The following is a 23,301-nucleotide window of genomic DNA, read 5'->3' as shown; positions in this document are numbered from 1 at the left end:
ATTAGTAAAAATGATACTGCCCCCTAGCGACAGAACGGCATAACTCTTCTTCTCCTACAGGATTAACGGCAGGCTGAACACTGGAAAGTGCGGTGGTGCCCCCCATAGGCTGAAAATGTACCGCTTTTCTTAAACTCCAAGTACAAACCAGTATGGTACAAGCTGGTAGACTTCACAAGTGGAGAAAAAAAGATTCAGAGATGGGGATGATGTCTCCCTGAAGATCTCCGTCATTTTAGAGTATTTTTCACTCATCAACATATTGAATGGTGACCATATTATAGATAGATAGATAGATAGATAGATAGATAGATAGATAGATAGATAGATAGATAGATAGATAGATAGATAGATGAGAACAAATCTTATGTGTTCATAACTCAGCTGTATAATAGAGCTTTTGCATGCACAGTCAGCCAGTTTTGGGGTGAATAAGAAGCCTGACTTAACAGTGATTTAGCCACAGTAAACTGCATAAATGAACCCCCCTTTTCTGTCTCTTTTCCTTCTGACTTTATGTGCAAAGGTGAGTAGGCTTGCACACTCACAGGAACAAAATTCCTGCCTCCTTTTCCCTGTCAGAGCTGCTGTCAAATTTTTACAGTTGTGCGGTGGGATGGTTTGACTCAGTATCATATGAGAGTAGTTCACCACCACTGCTACTAATGTATCTGCTAATAGTGTGTTTGAATCAATGTCCAAGTGGTTAAACAAAGCTTGAATTTTGGTGTGAGACTGCATAAATTGCACAAAAAAATACTACATTCTTGTGAGTCTCAAACATGACTTAACATCGCCCCTTAAGGAATCACAGTAGACATTTGTATTGTAGAAGAAAAAACTCAGTTATAAAGCAATGATATTCTTGATCACTTATGCACCAACGCTCTCATATTAAACGGCCAACAGCTTGAATCCTATGAGCCTTGATTATCATTCTCATTACTGGTATATAATGCTAGAGTGGCTGGTAAAAAACAATGTTTGCGGTTGGTAGATGTTTGAATCAACCAGCCACAGTAGCAGGTAGACAACAAAGTTAAACTTTTCCCCTGTTCACATGCCTATTGACCCTTTAAATAAAAAAAAAAATAAAAATTAATAAATGAAATAGTTCTTAAATACTAAATAGCTACTGCCATGTTACCATATTCAGGTCAAATGTTATATTATTGTGTTTAATTATATTGGCATATTGAAACTGCCAATTTTCCATAATGTACTTTAAGTGTAATATATCAAAGTACTGAGAATTTTCATGCAATGTAAAGTTAAACAAATGTCTAATTGAACAATAGGTTTGAAAACAATCCAATCATGTTGTTTTTCTTTGAATTGGTCATTTTTTCTGTTTTGCATGATTGTGCATAAAAGAGTGGAATACTGATATATATATATATATATATATATATATATATATATATATATATATATATATACATACAGTTGAAACCAGAAGTTTACATACACTATATAAAAAGGCACATAAACTTTTTTTTCTCACCATCTAACATTAAATCAAATTAAACTTTTCCTGTTTTTGGTCAATTAGGATTACCAAACTACGAAACTAAAATTGAACTTTTTGGCCATAATGATCATCGTTACATTTGGAGAAAAAAGGGGGAAGCTCGCAAGCCTGAGAACACCATCCCAACTGTGAAACATGGGGGTGGCAGCATCATGTTGTGGGGTTGTTTTGCTGCAGGAGGGACTGGTGGACTTCACAAAATAGATGGCATCATGAGGAAAGAACATTATGTGGAAATACTGAAGCAACATCTCAAGACATCAGACAGGAAGTTAAAGCTTGTGCGCAAATGGGTTTTCCAAATGGACAATGACCCTAAGCATACTGCCAAACTGGTTACAAAGAGGCTTAAGGATAACAAAGTCAATGTTTTGGAGTGGCCATCACAAAGCCCTGATCTCAATCCCACTGAAAATTTATGGGCAGAGCTGAAAAGGCATGTGCGAGCAAGGCGGCCTACAAACTTGGCTCAGTTACACCAGTTCTGCCAGGAGGAAGGGGACAAAATTCCTGCAAACTATTGTGAGAAGCTTGTGGAAGCATATCTAAAACATTTGACCCAAGTCATACAGTTTAAAGGCAATGCTACCAAATACTAATGAAATGTATGTAAACTTCTGACTCTCAAGAAAATAATAAAAAATTGTCTAAAGAATGATCTCTCTCATTATTTTGGCATTTAGCAAATAGAAATAATTTTGGTAGTCCTGATTGACCAAAAACAGGAAAAGTTTAATCTGATTTAATGTTAGATGGTGAGAAAAAAAAGTTTATGTGCCTTTTTATATAGTGTATGTAAACTTCTGGTTTCAACTGTATATATATATATATATATATATATATATATATATATATATATATATATATATATATATATATATAATTTAACATTTTGGACAAAAAGTAAATTAAGGAAAAAGACATAGCAACTTTGCCACTATTGTGCTTGGCTTGCTTTGTATTTTTCTGAGACTTCACTAAAAAGCAAGCCTTTTCTCTCCTTTTTCTATCCTCTTGTCAAGAATGTCTACAATTAAAAAAAAGGATTATTATGATTTTGCATTTCACGTATTAAGGAATGTAACATTAAATTAAATGATATAAAAAAAGGGTTTGAATGACAATATGTTACTAGAAGGCAGGAAAAATATACTTCCCTTTATTTATCTATCTATTTTTTATTTCGATGTGGATAACAAACAAAAATGGTGAAATATTATCTTAATTTTTATTTAAGTAAAAATTAGTTTTAAATGGTTTCATATTAACCCTGCAGTTAGGGTTGATATGAAGACTTGTTGAAGTTAAAAAATCATCCTCTCAAAATTCAGATTTGTACACATTCTTGCCGCCTTCATGACTGCTTTTATTTCGAAACCCCCCTCACCGGAAGTCAGCTGTCATTCCTACATGATGGTCCTTTAAAGATGGCGGAGTGCTTGGCTGCACGTTTGACCGCCCAAGAGGAGCAAATTCGCCTCCTCACTAAGGAGATATACTCTCTCAGGGACGGAATAAGCCGAGGCTGGGATGCCGCAGGTGTTACTCCAGTCTCCCCGGAGCTGGAGAGTCTGCAGGCCGAGAATGAGAAGCTGAAGTACCGGCTACTGCACCTCCGGAGGGGTCTGCAGGCGGAGCTGGATCTGGAGGAGGCGAACGGGAAGAAACTACAAGGAGTGAAGAAAGCCCCGGAGAAGAACACCAGGGAGGAGAGGACGAGCAACAACCGGACTAATAATAAGGTAGAAATTAAAAAAAAAAAAAAATACGGGGACAGAGGAGGACTCCTCAATACTTGTCATAAAGAGCGGTGAGTGTAGTAGTAATAGTAGGGTTACACCAGGTTTCATCACTGAGAGTGACGGGCCTCTCATGTGGATCCAGATGACAAACTATACCCCCTCCAGAAATAGCTGTACCCCTCAGCGTCACAGTTGGTGCACAGTTTGGAGCCTGACAAGTTGACTGACGTTAATATTATCCTAATACTTGGACAAAAAATGAATATTTAATCACAGCTGTGAAAAAATGAAAGCGAGGGTCCTGTTCTCAGATGCCCCTAGTCCCTTTTTGGATGCCTCAGACCCTATTGCAACGCTATTTTCTCCCAATTTTAATGTTATGGCATCAGTTTCTGAACTACTGTTTAAAGTATTTTTTTCCAATTTAAGTTTAAAACGACTTTGTATGCTCAGTGTAACAACATTGCAATGATGTAGACTTATGTGCAACTTTTGAATCCAGTTTAATGACTTGTTTTTGATCATAGGGTCATTGCAGCATATACACATTTTTTGTGTTTGAGCTAAACACAAATGTTCTTATTTAGGCAGGGATGGAAGTAGCTGTAATTACTTTTACTTATATCACAGGAATTGAGCACCTTTTTGCATGTACATGAAATGTTTTACAAATATTTTGTAATTAGAACTTCCACTTTAACTTAAGTAAACTCTGGGGGAGTTTTGCACTTTGCTACATTTGATATAGCATCTGTAAATGAGTAACAAAAACATTCAAACTTTCTGAAACTAGCCAGTTGTTTGACTTGTGTGACGACATGATGGTCAGGAGCACTTAGCAACAGAATGATTTCACATTATGATCCAAATGTGTTATTAACATAAAAGACTGCCTTTTATTGATGATTCATATAGTCTTGTTATTTTTGCTCTGCGCATATTTTACTTATCAACCTCCCTGAGGTATCAAAGGTTGCAACTTAGTAAAAAGCAGCTGAAAGAAGTGCTGCATGGGTGAGGAAAATAAAAAAGCTTGAAAAAGGGTTCCTCTAGTGCTTGTCAGTGTAAGAGATCTAAGTTAAACTTATTGAAGAGAAACGAGGCACTCAGAGAGGTGGGTAATAAAAAGCCTTTATCTCATCAGGACTACAGACTTATAAAAACATGCCAACATGTTTCATCCATACAGGCCATCATCACCTCTGATGAAGGCCTGTATGGATGAAACATGCAGGTGTGAGTATGTAGCCCTACTTTAAATTAAGGCTTTTTCTTAAAACTCTCTGATTGTCTCAGATATTTTCAGTAACTTACAACTCAGTACCCAGTACTTTGAGTAAATATTAAATAAAGTACCTCTTATTTTGTTTTCATGTAAATCGATAATTTTACTTTTCCTTAAAGTTAATTTGATTTAAAGTAAATGCACTTTTACTTGACTACAATGTTCTCAAACCCCTTCCACCACTGCATTTAGCTAGGTTTTTGATTTGCAGAAAATAGCAACAGATAAATATTAACAACTGATAACAAAAGATAAGATATCAAAAAAGATGCAGTATTTTCAGACCATTTATAATGCAACACTCAGCAAGTTGATAATCATTAGTAAACAACAGTATCAAAGCGACTTAACTTATGCACCTTGCATGCTCCCTACCAGTCATTCACAATATGACTGATTCACAATATGTCAAGCTTTATTTGCTAGCTTGGGGATAAAGAAATCAGATGGTACTAATACTTTTCCAACAGATTTGTGCAATCTTATTTTGGTTGACCCATTCCTTTCCTATGCTCCTTTCTCTTGAAATATATGAAAAAGGTGTGTTTTTTTAAAGCTCCAGTGCTGTTGATACTATCAATCATTAAAATAATGAAGTCTTTGGGGATGTAGGTGGCCTAGTGGTTTAACCTCCTGTGACCTGAGCCTTTGTTTGGAATGCAGTTGTAGTTTTTTCCACTTATTTGGGATAATTAGGACCTGATAAGTTTAAAGGTCAGCCTTGTCTTTGAACAGGAGTTAATTTTGACCAAAAATGATGTCCAGTATCAACAGAAATTCCCCAAATTTCAAAGAAACCTCCCAAATCTTCTTCCCCACCAAAAAATCCCATGTAAAGTTTGGAAAAGTGTAAATAAAATCCCCCCAAAATCTCAAAGCAAACTCCCCAAAATGGCCAGATATATTCCTCAGGATTCCATCCAAATGTCCCCCAAATGTCCCTGAAGTTTCCATAAAAATCTAAAAATTTCAAAAGACAGTTCTTGTCCCAATTTCCAAATTTCCCAACTTAAAAAATGCATTTCTCAAGTCTCCTTGAGAAAACCTAAAACTTTGGAAGTTCTAGGTATTCTCCCTCCCTCAAAGAATCATATACAATTCCTAAAATTACTAATACATTTCCCAAATATACACAAATATGCCTGAAAATTAACCTCAAAATTCCCCAAATATCCAAAAGTAAAGACCCAAGTTTTCTTGCAAATACTCAAAAATGTAACTGCGAAAAACGTCACAGGAAGCATTCAAAAATATCCCAAAAATATTTAAAAAAATTTCAATGAAAGTTTACATGAAATTCTCTCAGTATTTCAACTTAAACTTCAGTGGACATTCCAGATTATTATCTTAAAAATTCTAAATGTGGAAATGATTATTATGTTGTGGGAAAGCCAGAATGTAATATCCTCATTTGTGCATGCAGGGTCTTAGGTCGGCCTGGGTCCAAATCTGGTCTGCGGCACTTTCCCACATGCCTCTCCCCAGCTCTCTCATCCCTGTTTCCAGTTCTGCCCACTGTCCTCCACTGTCAATAAAGGCATAAAAAAACCCAAAATAAAATCTTTTCATCAAGAACACATGGGATTGAAAACATAAAGCATTGAGCATTTTGACAACCTTGATGAGCAGAAAAAGTTTACCTGTGCTGAAGTTACTCACTGAAATCGTTTGTCTTCTGTGCATGTTGATGCTGATTTAAAGGGAATTTGGAATGGTCACTAAATTTTTATTTTTCATAGCTGCTGTAAAATTAAGCCACACACTCACCCCTCTCTTTTTGTGAACAGGTGGCATCCCAGGATGTCAAACCAACTGATGGGAACAACAAGAAAGAGAAGAAGCAGGAGAAGGGCCAAGGAGGAGGAGGTTTGAAAGAGGTAACTATTAAGAAAAGGAGCAGAATCTCAAAATAAAAAAACCCTTAAAGATGGTTTTTGATGCATTCACTCTTTCAAAAGGGTTTAACAGGGGAATATGAATACTCCGGCATTGCCTTTCCTTGAGTTTTTTTTTTTTTTTTTTTTTAATATTTGCTGCTGTAGCTGAAGCCCTGGCCTGACTACATATCACAGCGTCTTAGTCTGTATGAGGAGCTGAAGAGGGAGAGCGATGCCCTGCTAGCAAAGAAAGCTGCAGACAGCAAACCCATCACTGTGGAGCTGCCTGATGGACGTAAGGTGGAGGGAAAGGCTTGGATCACAACGCCATACCAGTTAGCTTGTGATATCAGGTATGTAAACACTGTGAGAAATTTACTTCTAGTTAAGATTGATATATTATTTCTTCCTCCTTTTGAATAGTCAATTGTAAAAAAGGAACAGTTCTGGACAGTTTCCTCTCTGTTTCCCAAAAAAGAAGCTAAGTGTCACTTTTATTGAGTAGAAAGCTTAAAGATACCATATTAAATGTTAAGAGGCTTTTCTAATGCAGCTGTTATTCTTCATTTTCCAGTCAGGGCTTGGCTGACAATGCAGTGATTTCTCGGGTTGATGGTGAACTTTGGGACCTGGACAGACCTTTGGAGAAGGACTGCTCTCTTGAGATCTTGCGCTTTGACAATGAGGACGCGCAAGCTGTGAGTACTTGAAAGTTATGAAGAAAGATTCAAAACATACTGAGGAACTACTGCTGGAAGAATCTCAGATCTGGAATCTAAATTCCAAAATACCATAATGTCCTTTATGAGTCATCCTCTTAAACGTACCACCCTACATGGATGTCTGATTCCTTTAAATTGTAACTTAGCAATTAATTTCAAATAGGTGTGCTGCCACTAAATTTAAGGTAATGATGTTAAAAGATCATTGAGTTGCATTCTTAGTTGATATTATGTTGTATTTGCATGTCAGGCTACAAACCCATAAACCACATGTGACCATATGCAGTGCATTAGCTCACAAGATGAAAGAAAAAATGTCAAGTTCTTCCAGTAAAAGTATCTCCTAAATTTACAGAGATACATGGAAGTCTTTTCATTTTAACCTCATGTTCCAAAATCATCTTGGCAAGAATCTTATTGCCTTGAAGAAGGCAGTCAAGACATGCTTTGCTGGATAAACTACATAGAAATTTAGATGCAGTCAGAGCTTCAGAAAAAAAGGAATAAGCATGTCCTCTCCACAAACAAGAATGACCAAAAGATTTGCCTGCTGACTTTTGAACTTCCATCACTATTGTTGGTCCAGACTTGTCTTTATCAGCCCTTTTTGAATGCAATTCTGCAACAGCATGGGTTTCAAAGTTCAGCAGCTACTCTACCCTGTGCTGTAACATTGATATACATGGAAAAATATTATTGTTTAAGTCTGGGATTTTACATATCCCTAAAGCATTGCAGATGCATGATAAGCACCACATGTAAAGAAGCAGAAAGAGCCTCGCACACAAAGTTTCAACCCTACCGTGTCCAGTGTTTCACAGTGAGCCTCTGTTCCTACTTCAGATGCCAGCACAGCAGTGGGACAACATGGCCCCATCATTACACCTCAGTTACATCACAGGGTGCAAATTACATGCCTTGAACTACCAATGTGATAGTGACTACTGACTAAATTTTTAAGTAGGGAAATGCTATGCAGTGTAGGCAGTGATCTTTTCAATGCTTTTCAACCAGAGTGTTAAAATTTGAGCAAATTGTCTGCAAAATTCCACAGTCTTGTGAAGATACTAACTTCATTGCAGCAAATACAGAGTTATCTCATAAAGAGAGGATCCTCCTGGTATTCAAGTCCTGTGTTTCACACAGATTGCTTCTCTTGAACGTTCTCCAAGTGCAGCATGATACAAAAGATATGATCAGTTTTTTACAACACAACACACATGATTTATTGAACTTTAATGTCTGGACTCTGAGTGCTGCACACAGACAGATGCTGCCACAGTTGCAAATAAAAAGAGAAGCAACAACAACCTACATGAACATGGAGTAGCACATACCAACACAAAAACACTGCACATACTCATATTGCTTTAAAATGTGCAGAACTATTTCTTGAGGTAATGTATGCATTTCTTAATGTGTGTTCCAGGTGTATTGGCACTCTAGCGCTCACATTCTGGGAGAGGCAATGGAGCGCTTCTATGGAGGCTGTTTGTGTTACGGGCCGCCCATTGAGAATGGTTTCTACTATGACATGTTCCTGGATGGACAGAAGTGAGATAGTTTTTTCACTTTGCTCTGGGAATACTTCCTTATTTGTGTGGATTTTACTAGACTACTGTAGAAAAAAAATTTCTGATTTGATAGCTGTTACATGCACAATTGTCTACTTTTTTAAGTTTTTGCATGGCATATTATACATATATGGATAACAGTAAAAGACTGGTGTAGTTATAGAACAGTAGTTACATTTTTTTAGGTGTATTTGAAAAAGTTTACACAGAAAAAAATGTACTTCCTTTACCACATGGGAATAAATATTACATAAATTGGTGTCCCTAAAACGACATTTGAGCTAAACACGTAAAGCTTCACATTAAACATGTTTTTAACTTTTTTATGGGGTTCTATGCCTTATTTAAGAGACAGGGCAGTAGATAGAGTCAGATAGTGAGATAGTGGGGAAAAAAGCCACAGGTACGTTACTGGCACCCCCAGAAACTTCTGATATTCAAAATAAAAAATGTTCAAACTCTTCAGACTGTCTACAAAAATCCTAATCTCCCGTTATCATGCCTATGGGGGTTCTCTTGTCCTATATGCTCATTTCTATTCCTGTCTAATTTAAATTGTCTTTCTCATGCACTAATAAAGAACTCAGTGAACATGTTTGACTTACAGGGGAGTGTCCAGCACTGAGTTTGGTGACCTGGAGAATCTGTGTAAATCTGTGGTGAAGGAGAAACAGCCCTTTGAGAGGCTTGAGATCAGCAAGGAGACACTGTTGAAGATGTTTAAGGTGAGAAAGGGGGAAAACTCTCCCCTCTATTGTTGGTCTTATCCTCTGTCTCTGTGGAGGAATGATTATTGTCCATTTTGCATTTAAAATATGATGTTTTTGACCATATTTGTTCCATATTTCCTCTGTCCAATGTAGCCTCTAACTTACCCATCATGCATTAATCTTTCAGTACAACAAGTTCAAGTGTCGCATCCTGAATGAGAAAGTCACCACCCCCACCACTACAGTCTACAGGTGAGTTAATCAACAGTAAGCCAAGGACATACAAAGTATGCATTTGTGAGTTATTTTGGGGGTTTTGTTCTATGTAAAGGAAGCCGTTGTGTTATTTGTGAATCCTGTTTAGGTGTGGGCCATTGATCGACTTGTGCAGAGGTCCACATGTCAGACATACAGGCAAGATCAAAGCCATGAAGATATACAAGGTATGTAGAAAATACACTAAATCAGGGCTGTGAAAAGGTTACAATTTATAGTCAAGATTAATCTCAGAAATTCTGTAGTTAATTATGATCTATCACACCCTTTTTTATTGCGTTTTAAAATTTCACTGTTTTGCATTCAGGATTGTTTTTGTGTCACTTTGCATTATACTGCTGCCTTAAACCGAGGGTAATTGACTTCCTGTTTGGCACAGACCTGCTTTTATACATAGATCAAAGATTGCAACATGAAAAAGGAGCTTTTTATGGATCTTAAAGGATATAAGGGGACAATGAAAATGTAAATTTTAGTTAGCACAAGGTTCAGATGACTTCTGACTTGCCCACTGAGCTGTCTAAGATTTTTTTTAAAGTGAAATGAGACATGAAAGAGCATTGGTGTACTTATTTTACGTCACTGTGGAGATGCTGCCATGGCTTAACCAAAGTGTGCTGAAACAGACAATAAAGCATGAGATTAATTGCGATTAAAAAGAATTAGTGCCTTGTTTGTCAACCTTGATTAATCTTGATTAACTCAATCTTGACAGCCTTACACTAAATGCATCAAATCACAATTACTTGATTAAGAATATGCACGACTTAAAAAAGATCATAGAAATATGTGTGTAAGACACTTTTAACCTCCTTTTTATATCTAAAAAGTGGGCTGCTTCCTGTGTACCATACGTCCAGTATAACGTATGAAATGCTGTTTCATGTGTAATTATGACTGCAGCTGCTACCATCACACGTGTACAACCAAAAGTCATTAAAAATTCACCACCCATTGTATTGAGAGCTGCACAAATAGTGCTGGTTTACAAAGCAGCTTGAACCCAGGCTGGCAGTGACACTTTTTAACAGCCTTTCATCCTCTTTTGGTTATAATTGTGCATTTAAAGAAGAAGTGGTATAATTCTAAGAGAATAAACCTAGTGGAGTGGCTAGTTTGATTGAAAAGACTCAATAAAAGAGAAGAAACGAACTGCAGGGCTGGGCAGTACCACCCCAGATGAATTCCTCTTTGGTTGTGGGTCAGTACTTCACAACTATCAATGCTACTAAGGGCTAAGAGCAGAGCTACTCTGCTGTTAGCAGGATTACAAACTCCACATGGTGAAAAAGTATGGTACAAAAAGAGTGACACAGCTGCACAGAAACTGTACTTTGTTGGCTTTGTTGAGTGCAAACAAATCATCACCTAGGAAGACAGTTCAAGCCTTTAAATATCCCCGAAACAGAATGTGTCTTAGACATAGACTGTCTTAGACTTATAATCTTGTTTTCAAAGTGAATATGGTTCAAAAATTATTTAATATCAAGTCTTAACTTTAACTGTAACAAGTGACTGTAGCAGAGTGAATTCCTTAATTGTTAGCTCCTGGATTTATATATTATTATGCTACAGCTGGTTATGATGGAAATTAACATTAAAACTAGACACATTCTGAACAAAGACATAGCTGGTACAACCTATGTTGTTTTGTAAAAACAGCATCAAACTTGAGGTCATGATGTTTGACTAAATATCAACACTGCTGGGATTCAGTTGTTGGCACAAGACTGTGGGTAATAGCTCCTGTGTGAAGCTGATATATCTTCAAGGAAGTTCTCCTGCCCAAACATTCAAGAAACTGCTGACATTTCCTCTTTTCCACCTCTGTCATCAGAACTCTGCGACCTACTGGGAGGGCCGCTCCGACATGGAGACTTTACAGAGGATCTATGGGATTTCCTTCCCAGACTCAAAGATGCTGAAGGAGTGGGAACGCTTTCAAGAGGAAGCCAAGAATAGAGACCATCGCAAGATCGGCAAAGTGAGTCACTACAGGCAGCAAGTCCAGGCCCACCCAGGCAGCCTTGGCCTTAAACTGAAATGTGAACCCCAGAACAAAGTCAGTTCTGACTCTAAATTGTAAGATGAGATGTCTGACACAGCTCCTTTGGGTTTTTGTTAGTTTGTCCTCGTCAGAGTCTGGGTTTGTGGTTTGATAGATGTGGTAAAACCCTGAAGTGAACCTTGACCCAAAAACAAAATCCCAGAGCAAAATGTCAAGACAAACTATAGAGATATTTTAAACATCGTCATTAAAATCCAACTTTGCAGAGAATTTATATAAACCATTATGCTGTCCCATAAATCAACTGTTACTGTTTACACAAGCTAACAGAGCTGTTATTTTTGGGGGGTTGGGTTTTTATGTCTTTCTTGTAGACAGGACAGTAGATACTAATGGAAATTCAGTGTTTCCCTCTTATTTCACAATGATTGCTTTTCCTCTTGGTGTATTTAAAAGAAACAGTGCTTTACTATTCATGGTCATGCTGACCCCTTGCTGATATATTTAAATGCTTTATTGGAAATTAAAGGTTCGACTCAACCTCGCAAAGAAACTGTATCTCTTTTCAGCCAACTTGACAGAAAATATCTGTTTTTTCTTTGGACTCTATTGAGTTTTTTCTGTGATTGCAATGTATAATCTCACTACTATGCTCACAGTATAATGATTTTTTTCATCATTTTTATCCTTTGCCTTGTAAGATTATTGAAAATTCTTCCTTCGTGCTTACAGGATCAGGAGCTGTTCTTCTTCCATGATCTCAGTCCTGGCAGTTGTTTTTTCATGCCTCGAGGTGCCTACATCTACAACACACTTACAGAGTTCATCAGGGTAAGAACAGCAGCGCATGAACTAATACCTCTCTTTAAAGTATATGTTTGAAAAATTCAGTTCTACCATCAAAGGTGGTTTACCATTAGGTAGAGGTAAGGCAGTCACCTGGAGCCTCATGACCTTGCCACCTTGTCACAGGTGTATACAGTCTCCATGTGCAAACATTTGTGATACAGAATGGGTCATTCTGAAGAGCTCAGTGACTTCAAGCATGGTTCTGTGATGGATGCCACCTTTGCAATATGTTGGTTTTTGAAAGTTCATCCCTGCTGGATATTCCACCGTCCACTGTAAGTGATATTAATAGAGAGTGGAAGCGTTTAGGAACAACAGCAACTCAGGCACGAAGCACAGGACCATGTAAAATTACAGATTGCTAAAGTGCATGGTGCGTAAAAGTTGGCAAAGCTTTGCTGATTCCACAACAGCAGAGTTCTTAACTTTGACTGAATGTAAGCACATGGTCGAGCAGCTGCATGCAGACCTCACATCACATGACACTGGACTGTGGAGCAGTGAAAACATGTTCTGTGATGTGACAAATCATGCTACACTGTCTGCGACTGGCAGATGCTGGGAGAATTGTACCTGTCTGACTGCTTGGTAGAGGAGGGATGATGGTATGGGGCTGTTTTTCAGGGTTTGGGCTAGGCCCCTTATCTCCAGTGGAGGTCACTCTTAATTCTTCAGCATACCCAGACATTTGGGACAATGCTATGATTCCAACATTGTGGCGACAGTTAGGGGAAGGCCCTTTTCTATTCCAACATGACTGTGCCTTGGTGCAAAAAGAAAGGCCTTTTAAGACATGGTGCTTTGGTGCTTGACCTCATTAATGCTCTGCAGAATAAGTGGGTAAAAATTCTCATGCCTTTGAGGAAAGCTTTCCAAGAAGCATGAAGGCTGTTTCAGCTGCAAAAGGGGGACCAAAGTACAGGCTTTTAAATATGATGTCTTTATGGTCCCTGTTGGTATGATGGCCAGGCATCCAGATATATTTGTCCATATGGTTTAGTTATTCTCGGTGTGCATCGAATAATGAGGTCAACATCTTAAATTGCATTTAGTTATTAAGACATGTATTTTGAATGTAAATAAGGTTCCAAGAGTGAATAAAAAAGTTAAAATGAATTTGATTATCCACAAAAGTCTAATGGGGGAACCCTGGCCCCATCAGCAAGGTCCAAACCCTTAAAAAAAAGACCTGAAATGTCCTTATATTAAGGCAGTTATACGCTGCTCAAAAAAATAAAATAAAATAAAAGGAACACATTATCATCACAATGAAACTCCAAGTCAGTCACACTTCTGGGATATCAACCTGTCCAGTTAGGAAGCAACACTGATTGTGAATCAGTTTCACCTGCTGTTGTGCAAATGGGAGAGAGAACAGGTGACAAGGAGAGGCATTTAGCAAGACAACCCCTATAAAGGAATGGTTTTGCAGCTTGTGGACACAGACCATTTCCCTCTCCTCATCCTTTCTGGCTTATTTTTGGTTACTTTAGCATTTTTCCAGCGCCCTAACCACTAGTGGTAGCATGAGGCGGTATTTGTAACCCACAGAAGTTGCTCTGGTAGTGCAGCTTATCAAGGATGGCACATCCATGCGCCATGGCAAGAAGGTTTGCCTTGTCTCCCAGCACACTGTCAAGAGCGGGGAGGCGATACCAGGAGATGAGCCAGTACACCAGGAGACAGGGAAAGGGCCCTAGAGGGCAACAATCAAGCAGCAGGACCACTATCTGCTCCTTTGTGCAAAGAGGAACAGGAGGAGCACTGTCAGAGCCCTACAAAATGATGTCCAGCAGGCCACTAATGTGCATGTTTCTGCTCAAACTGTCAAAAACAGACTCCATGAGGGCACGACATTGGGCAACAAATGCGGCCTGTGTCACTGCCCAGCACTGCGCAGCCCGATTGGCATTTGTCAGAAACCACAAGAATTGGCAGGTTTGCCTTTGCTGCCCTGTGCTCTTTACAGATGAGAGCAGGTTCACACTGAGCACATGTGACAGATGTGAGAGTCTGGAGACACTGTTCTGCTGCCTGCAACATCTTCCTGCATGACTGGTTTGGCATTGGGTCAGTAATGGTCTGGGGAGGCATATCCTTTGAGGGCCGCACAGACTTCCATGTGCTAGCCAGAGGTGTCCTGGCTTCCATTAGGTACCAGGATGAGGTCCTCAGACCAATTGTTGGACCTTATGATGGTGCAGTGGGTCCTGGGTTCCTTCTGATGCATGACAGTGTTGGCCTCATGTGGCTAGAGTGTGTCAGCACTCCCCGCATGGTGAGGGCATTGGTGCTATGAACTGGCCTGCCCATTCCCCGACCTGAATCCAATCGAGCATCTCTGGGACATCATGTCTTGTTCCATCCACTGCTGCCACGTCGCACCACAGACTATCCAGGAGCTGACTGATGCCAGAATTGTACCTGTCTGACTGCTTGGTAGAGGAGGGATGATGGTATGGGGCTGTTTTTCAGGGTTTGGGCTAGGCCCCTTATCTTCAGTGGAGGTCAATCTTAATTCTTCAGCATACCCAGACATTTGGGACAATGCTATGATTCCAACATTGTGGCGACAGTTAGGGGAAGGCCCTTTTCTATTCCAACATGACTGTGCCTTGGTGCAAAAAGAAAGGCCTTTTAAGACATGGTGCTTTGGTGCTTGACCTCATTAATGCTCTGCAGAATAAGTGGGTAAAAATTCTCATGGCTTTGAGGAAAGCTTTTCAAGAAGCATGAAGGCTGTTTCAGCTGCAAAAGGGGGACCAAAGTACAGGCTTTTAAATATGATGTCATTATGGTCCCTGTTGGTATGATGGCCAGGCATCCAGATATTTTTGTCCATATGGTTTAGTTATTCTAGGTGTGCATCGAATAATGAGGTCAACATCTTAAATTATATTTAGTTATTAAGACATGTATTTTGAAAGTAAATAAGGTTCCAAGAGTGAATAAAAAAGTTAAAATGAATTTGATTATCCACAAAAGTCTAATGGGGGAACCCTGGTCCCATCAGCAAGGTCCAAACCCTTAAAAAAAGACCTGAAATGTCCTCATATTAAGGCAGTTATACACTGCTCAAAAAAAAAAAAAATAATAATAATAATAATAAAAGGAACACATTATCATCGCAATGAAACTCCAAGTCAGCCACACTTCTGGGATATCAACCTGTCCAGTTAGGAAGCAACACTGATTGTGAATCAGTTTCACCTGCTGTTGTGCAAATGGGAGAGAGAACAGGTGACAAGGAGAGGCATTTAGCAAGACAACCCCTATAAAGGAATGGTTTTGCAGCTTGTGGACACAGACCATTTCCCTCTCCTCATCCTTTCTGGCTTATTTTTGGTTACTTTAGCATTTTTCCAGCGCCCTAACCACTAGTGGTAGCATGAGGCGGTATTTGTAACCCACAGAAGTTGCTCTGGTAGTGCAGCTTATCAAGGATGGCACATCCATGCGCCATGGCAAGAAGGTTTGCCTTGTCTCCCAGCACACTGTCAAGAGCGGGGAGGCGATACCAGGAGATGAGCCAGTACACCAGGAGACAGGGAAAGGGCCCTAGAGGGCAACAATCAAGCAGCAGGACCACTATCTGCTCCTTTGTGCAAAGAGGAACAGGAGGAGCACTGTCAGAGCCCTACAAAATGATGTCCAGCAGGCCACCAATGTGCATGTTTCTGCTCAAACTGTCAAAAACAGACTCCATGAGGGCACGACATTGGGCAACAAATGCGGCCTGTGTCACTGCCCAGCACTGTGCAGCCCGATTGGCATTTGTCAGAAACCACAAGAATTGGCAGGTTTGCCTTTGCTGCCCTGTGCTCTTTACAGATGAGAGCAGGTTCACACTGAGCACATGTGACAGATGTGAGAGTCTGGAGACACTGTTCTGCTGCCTGCAACATCCTCCTTCATGACTGGTTTGGCATTGGGTCAGTGATGGTATGGAGAGGCATATCCTTTGAGGGCCGCACAGACTTCCATGTACTAGCCAGAGATGTCCTGGCTTCCATTAGGTACCAGGATGAGGTCCTCAGACCAATTGTTGGACCTTATGATGGTGCAGTGGGTCCTGGGTTCCTTCTGATGCATGACAGTGTTGGCCTCATGTGGCTAGAGTGTGTCAGCACTCCCCGCATGGCGAAGGCACTGGTGTTATGAACTGGCCTGCCCGTTCCCCGACCTGAATCTAGTCGAGCATCTCTGGGACATCATGTCTCATTCCATCCACTGCTGCCTTGTCGCACCACAGACTATCCAGGAGCTGACTGATGCCCTAATCCAGGTCTGGGAGGAGAACCCTCAGGAGACCATTGGTCGTCTCATCAGGAGCATGCCCAGACATTGTAGGGAGTGCATACAGACACATTGAGGCCCTACACACTACTGAGCCTCATTTTGAGTTGTCTTGAGAAATTTCACAGAAGTTGGATCAATCTGTGATCTGATTTTTCCACTTTTATTTTGAATATGATTCTGAATCCAGTCCTCTGTGGGTTAATGATTTTTCTTTCCATTGATTGTTCTTATGTTCCACTATGTAATGAATAATGGTTTTCAATTGGAATTTTTCATTCAATGAAATCTCAGATGTGTTACTTAAGAGTTCCCTTTCTTTTTTGAGCAGTGTAGTTTGGTAGATCCTATATACATTTATACCATGATTTAGTTCAGCTCAAAAAAACTACATATGCAGTTAAATTGGCCATCCTGTTTTCATGGATTTTCTTCATTTTTCTAGGATGAGTACTGGAGAAGAGGCTTTCAGGAAGTGGCATCCCCTAACATCTACAACAGCAAACTGTGGGAGACATCCGGCCACTGGCAGCACTACAGTGAAAACATGTTCTCTTTCCCTGTGGAGGAGGACGTCTTTGCACTCAAACCCATGAACTGTCCTGGACACTGGTACATTTGTGACACTCTGAGAATAAACCTGTTCACAACAATCAAACAGCTCATAATGTGTGTCAGTCATGTAATTCCCCGCTGTCTTTCTGTTCTGTAGTTTGATGTTTGGTCACAGGCCTCGCTCATGGAGAGAGCTTCCTCTAAGGCTAGCAGATTTTGGGGTCCTCCATAGAAATGAGCTTTCAGGGACACTAACTGGGCTGACCAGAGTACGACGTTTCCAGCAGGATGACGCCCACATTTTCTGCACCATGGATCAGGTGACTGCATCCACACTTTTTGGTGACTTTTAAAACTGTCACACAAGTTGGACATGCAAGAAAAAGCTTTTTTTTGGCATCTGTCTGCTTCTGGGAACAGATTATAAGTGAAAGAGAAATCATAACCTGCTTATTCTGAGCACTTTGATTATTTTAAATCATCATTTTTTTCTTTCTTTTTACAGATTGAGACAGAGATGAAGGGCTGTCTGGATTTCCTCCGCTGTGTTTATGATGTGTTTGGATTCTCCTTCCAGCTTCACCTGTCCACCCGTCCAGAGAAATATCTAGGTGACATCTCTGTGTGGAACCAGGCTGAGAAGGTAAACTGCCTCAAACACAGAGTTATGATGTCTGAAATTAATCTACAGCTACTCTTTAAACTGTGGTGGACATCCATCATGTTAAATTAAACTCTAAGCTGTGTTTAATGTTTGACAGCAACTGGAAAATAGCCTGAATGAGTTTGGGGAGCCATGGAAACTCAACCCAGGAGACGGTGCTTTCTATGGCCCCAAGGTCAGACCTGGTTTCTTGATCATTTCTACCACTCTAAAAAACAATTTTATCCTCTGATGTCTTAAATTTTCTGTATTCTGTGCTCCTGCAGATTGACATTAAGATCAAAGACGCGATTGGGCGTTACCACCAGTGTGCGACCATCCAGCTTGACTTCCAGCTGCCGATCCGCTTCAATCTGACCTTTGTAGGGTGAGTCAGGGTATCAGAGCTCTGACACACTGCTGAGACTGTGGGCTTTACTGCAATAAGGATTATACAGTAAGCCTTGCTGAATAACCTTGTGCACTGTGCTCTGCAGAGTTTGTATGAATAACTTGGTGAATAACTACAGAAGACTGATCAGAACAAATAGTGACAGAGTTGGATATTGATATTTATGTTTTAAAACGTTGGCTTTAGACCACAAGGTTACATCCCAGTGTATGTTCAAGATGGTTCAATCTTGGGCTTTCTGCCTCAGTCTCTGAGAACGTTTTTAACCATATGGGTGATCACAGCATGATCTGATTCTTTTCCTGTAAAAAAGGAAACCATTTCCTTCTGTCTGCTTCTGGCAGAAAATAAGAGATGGTGATGGATCACATAAAAGTTAATGTGCTAACAAAAAAACTTTTTTCTGCAGCATGAGTTGATAAGGATGCTGGCAAGTTAAAGTCAGAATGATTTCTAGAATTGGGACTTGGGATGAAGTCAAATATTCATTCAGTGACATATTTATGATGTTTTGTCAGGAGGGACGGGGATGACAAAGCCCGCCCAGTCATCATCCATCGTGCCATCCTGGGTTCAGTAGAGAGGATGATCGCCATTCTCACAGAAAACTACGCTGGGAAATGGTGAGGGGCTCAAAAATGTTGATACATTTGTGAACTAACAGTATAGTACAATGCAAAAGTGGTAAGACCTCAGTAGCTTTGTTGTTTTAGCAAAGCTTTAATGACCATCCATGTTTGATACACTGTCTCTTCATTGAATTGAAAAATCCAGGAGATATGTGCACGGAATTAGAAACACCCCCCTCAAATTTACAAGACAAAAGTTAGTAATTAGAGTGACCTCCCTTTGAGTTTTGCATGTTTTCAACTTTTTTGAGGTGACTGTCATGAAGTTATTGTAAATAATATTGTGATATATCATACCAGGCTTCTTTCTGCTCTTTAGCAGAGTTCGTCTTAACATTTAGGACTGCCTGACTGTTACTATTTTTTCTGACAATGTGATCACATACTGAGTCTGTAAAATTCAAGGCTTAATTCTGTGATGAGTTCTTAAAATATAATTGACCATTAGTACAGTAAATATTTAACCGCGCTGTTTTTCAGCCAAGATTAGCAGTCTTGTCAGTTTAGCAGGAACTCTCTCCTCTCTGTTTTCATATTCACTATCACACTTCCTCACTCTTTCTCTCTGGTGATTTTCTTTCAGCCCAGGTTTAGCCATGAATGAGAGCGTAGTTTTCATTCACAGTCCTATTGAAATAAAAAGATTTAAGTCCTAAAAAAGAGCTGACCATGAGCCACAATCTTGAGAAGACCAACTGTTCTAATTTAACACATATGTTTACTAATGGTATTTTGCATTACTGTCCAACTTTAGGGTGATTATAAGTAAATGCATTGTTTGTTTAAATTAAACTATCTGCAGTATTGTTGGTAACACAGCACAATACCCATTTCCGTTTCTGCCATTTTTTATTTTCCCAGAAAGAACTTGCTCTGTGGTTTCTTTTTACATAGGTATGTTCTCATTTTAGTTAGCATTATTAAATTCTTCTCTTTCTCCTAGGCCTCTGTGGCTCTCTCCACGTCAGGTCATGTTAGTGCCTGTCAATCCGTCCTGTGAGGACTATGCCAAGAAGGTATGTCTGATCCATTCAAATCTAGCCCACATTTTAGTATCTTGATCTTAATCTTTCTTATGAACTATATCTTTATGTTTCTATCCACCTGTCAGGTGTGCAAGCAGTTCACAGAAGCTGGTTTCATGGCGGATGCTGACCTCGACTCTGGCTGCCTTCTAAACAAGAAGATCCGCAATGCTCAGTTGGCCCAGTATAACTTCATTCTGGGTGAGATATAACATTAGACAGCATTTCACATACCTGCTCTTTCAGGATGGCCTGTGATCACTGAAATTAGCCATCTGTAGATAAGTGACTGGTCGGCTGTTTGGCTGACAGCTAGCACTTGTGGAAAGCCCTGATTGTAGAGAAAATGTTTTGATCCTCCGTCATAACTATTGGTGCAACCGACCAGTAGATAATAAACATTCACATCCACTTTTATCTGTATGAAAAGGCAAATGTCTTTTCACAAAAAATTACTAATCCTATGTTATATACACACTTTATGAACAGAAGTATTCTGCTGCCTGGCCATTACACCAACAGGGATTGTAATGACACTATATTCAAATGCATGTATTTTACCATGAAGTTCGCCCCTCTCTGCTACTATTACAGCCTCCACTATTCTCGGAAGGCTTTCCACAAGACTTTGGAGTGTTTTTGTTGGAATTTGTGCTCATTAATTCTGTAGAGCATTTATGAGGTCAGGCGCTGATGAGGAGGTCTGGCTGGCAATCTACATTCCAGTTCATTCCAAAGGTGCTCAGTGGGGTTGAGGTCACAGCTCTGTGCAGGCCAGTCAAGTTCTTCTACACCAAACTCATCAATCCATGTCTTTATAGTCCTTGCTTTGTGCACTGGTGCACAGTCATTTTGGAATAGAAAAGGGCCTTCCTTGAACTGAAGCAATAAGATCGCCCTTCACTGGAGATAAAGGGCCTAGCCCTAACCCTGACAAACAGCCCCATGCCATTATCCATCCTCCATCAAACTTTACAGGTGGCACACTGAAGTCCAGCAGGTAACGTTCTCCAGGCATCCGCCAGTGTATTTTACACCACTCCATCCAATGATTAGCATTAGACTTAATGTAAGGTTTGCATGCAGTTGATCAGCCATGGAAACCCATTCCATGAAGCTTCTGTCGCACTGTTTTTGTGCTTACATTAATGCCAGGTGGAGTTCACAACTCTTCAGCTATGGAATCAGCAGAGCGTTGGCAACTTTTATGCACCATGCGCCTTAGCAGTCCTTGACCCCAATCTGTGATTTTGCATGGTCTTCTACTTCGTGGCTGAGTTGCTGTTGTTCCTAAACGCTTCCACTTTCCAATAATATCACTTACATTCTACTGTGGAATATCCAGCAGAGGTGACATTTCTCGAATCGTCTTATTGCAAAGGTGGCATCCATCACACCACGCTTGAACTCAGTGAGCTCTTCAGAACAACACATTTAGGATCACAAATGTTTGAAAATAGAGACTGCAGGACTTGGAGCTTGATTTTATATGCCTGTGGCAACGGGTCTGATTGAGACACCTGAATTCAAAGTTTAACGGATGTGGCCACATACTTGATCCATATAGTGAATTTCTTAATTAAGTACTTATATTGCCTCAATTATCTTAAACAGTTTTCAAAGCCAAAGAAATCCTCAGTTTTTATAGTTGTAATGGTTCATGTCTTGCCATGTCAACCACCATGACACACATGACAGGTTGATTTTTGCAGTTGAAATACTGGATGTTAAAGAATGCTGCATTAAGAACTGTGAACTGCTGCTGGAATCTGCTGTTCTGTTGCTGTATCTCAGTCATGTTTTGTGCTACAAACTTGTGATGGACCATGATTACCCTACCATCAGTTGTGCAAAGTGTCACCAGTGCAACCTCTGTAATGTGTTACCAGTCCACCCAAACCAAAAACCCTGTAACGCTGTGGCCCCATTAGACATTCCTAAGTTAAGTGCAGCTCAGTTCTGCCCACCTCTGCTGCTTACTTCTTGTTTAGAGTGGAGGTCTCTGCTCAACACACACTGCTCTCTGTAACACATGACGGAGAAAAGCTGTTAAAAGTGGCTTGCCTGATTAACACTGCAAGAGTTTCCACAATGTTGTGCAAGTAGCTTTTCATAGGGAGCTATTTTAAAAGGTGACATGTTTAGTATTAATCCTAAATATCGAAACTGATGTGTTTCAAACATGCTTAACAGAAAGTGCAACATTTATATAAAGGACTTTTTTCAACTCTCCCAACTATGACTAGCTTTTGGTGCCCTGTCTTGTGGGGTTCCCTCGCAATCAGAACAATAATGACTGAATTGTTTACATATAAAGAAAACGGTTATGATTGCTGGTTAACCACCTACCTTTACCAAGCTGTTGTATCTTTATTTTTTGGCAGTGGTTGGGGAAAAGGAGAAGATGACCAACGGCGTCAATGTGCGCACCAGAGACAACAAAGTCCACGGAGAGCTGTCAGTGGCTGAGGTGCTAGCTCGCCTGACTCTGCTCAAACAGTCCCGCTGTCGAAATGCAGAGGAGGAGTTCTGATCAAGATGAAGAACAATCCAGACTCTTTAATATGAATACCTCAGCTTCTGTCAGATGAGCAGTAAAGTGATAATTTATGGTACACGTGAAGATGGAGCAGTGAGAGTGTAATACATGGAGCAGAAATCAGAGTGATTATACTCTGATGAGCAGATGGAATTAATGGGGCTGCCAAACGACTATGAAGTCACCACAAGATCAGTAGTGAAGGCTAGAAGAAGACACTGATGAAGTTATTAGTCTAACTGAAGGATCATTTCAGAAAGTAATGTGATTGTTTAAATAATGAAGGCTATGTTAGTTTGGCACTGACTTTTCAATAACTCTGTCTTTGTGGAGAAACCCAGACATACAATAAATCTACTGATTTATTCTGAACAATAATGTGAGTGGGTAATTTATTCTGTTACTTTCTTTACAGGAAAGATTCATGTTTCTACAAGAACTAAAACTGATGGCACACAATGACAGGATTAATCTGTTGAGGCCTCCATTAAATAAAAACCCTCCTCTTTCGAGTGACTGTTTAAAGCAAGAGACTGTAGTTTGGGGAAGAGTCTCTTAGGTCACTTTCAGCTAGCAGCCTCCCTGTGGTTCCTGTATTCAAAGAGAGAAATTAAATGCAAGGGGGGTG

General features: G+C 39.9%; 1 protein-coding gene across 1 annotated transcript; it reads left to right on the top strand.

Annotated features, from left to right (window-relative positions):
* Positions 1-2,931: 2,931 nt before the first annotated feature.
* Positions 2,932-23,045, top strand: LOC121527136 (threonine--tRNA ligase 1, cytoplasmic-like). Its single transcript, XM_041813924.1, has 19 exons — positions 2,932-3,273; positions 6,346-6,435; positions 6,601-6,788; positions 7,010-7,133; positions 8,587-8,711; positions 9,339-9,456; positions 9,629-9,693; positions 9,806-9,884; positions 11,555-11,701; positions 12,458-12,556; positions 17,316-17,482; positions 17,583-17,745; positions 17,931-18,068; positions 18,187-18,264; positions 18,356-18,456; positions 18,999-19,103; positions 20,053-20,125; positions 20,221-20,335; positions 22,519-23,045. The coding sequence occupies exons 1-19, from the start codon at positions 2,959-2,961 to the stop codon at positions 22,665-22,667; spliced, it is 2,439 nt and encodes an 812-aa protein (XP_041669858.1). The 5' UTR covers positions 2,932-2,958; the 3' UTR covers positions 22,668-23,045.
* Positions 23,046-23,301: the final 256 nt, after the last annotated feature.

Source organism: Cheilinus undulatus, linkage group 1 (genome assembly GCF_018320785.1).
Source record: "Cheilinus undulatus linkage group 1, ASM1832078v1, whole genome shotgun sequence".
Lineage (NCBI taxonomy): Eukaryota > Metazoa > Chordata > Actinopteri > Labriformes > Labridae > Cheilinus > Cheilinus undulatus.
This window is presented reverse-complemented; position numbering and strand designations above follow the sequence as displayed.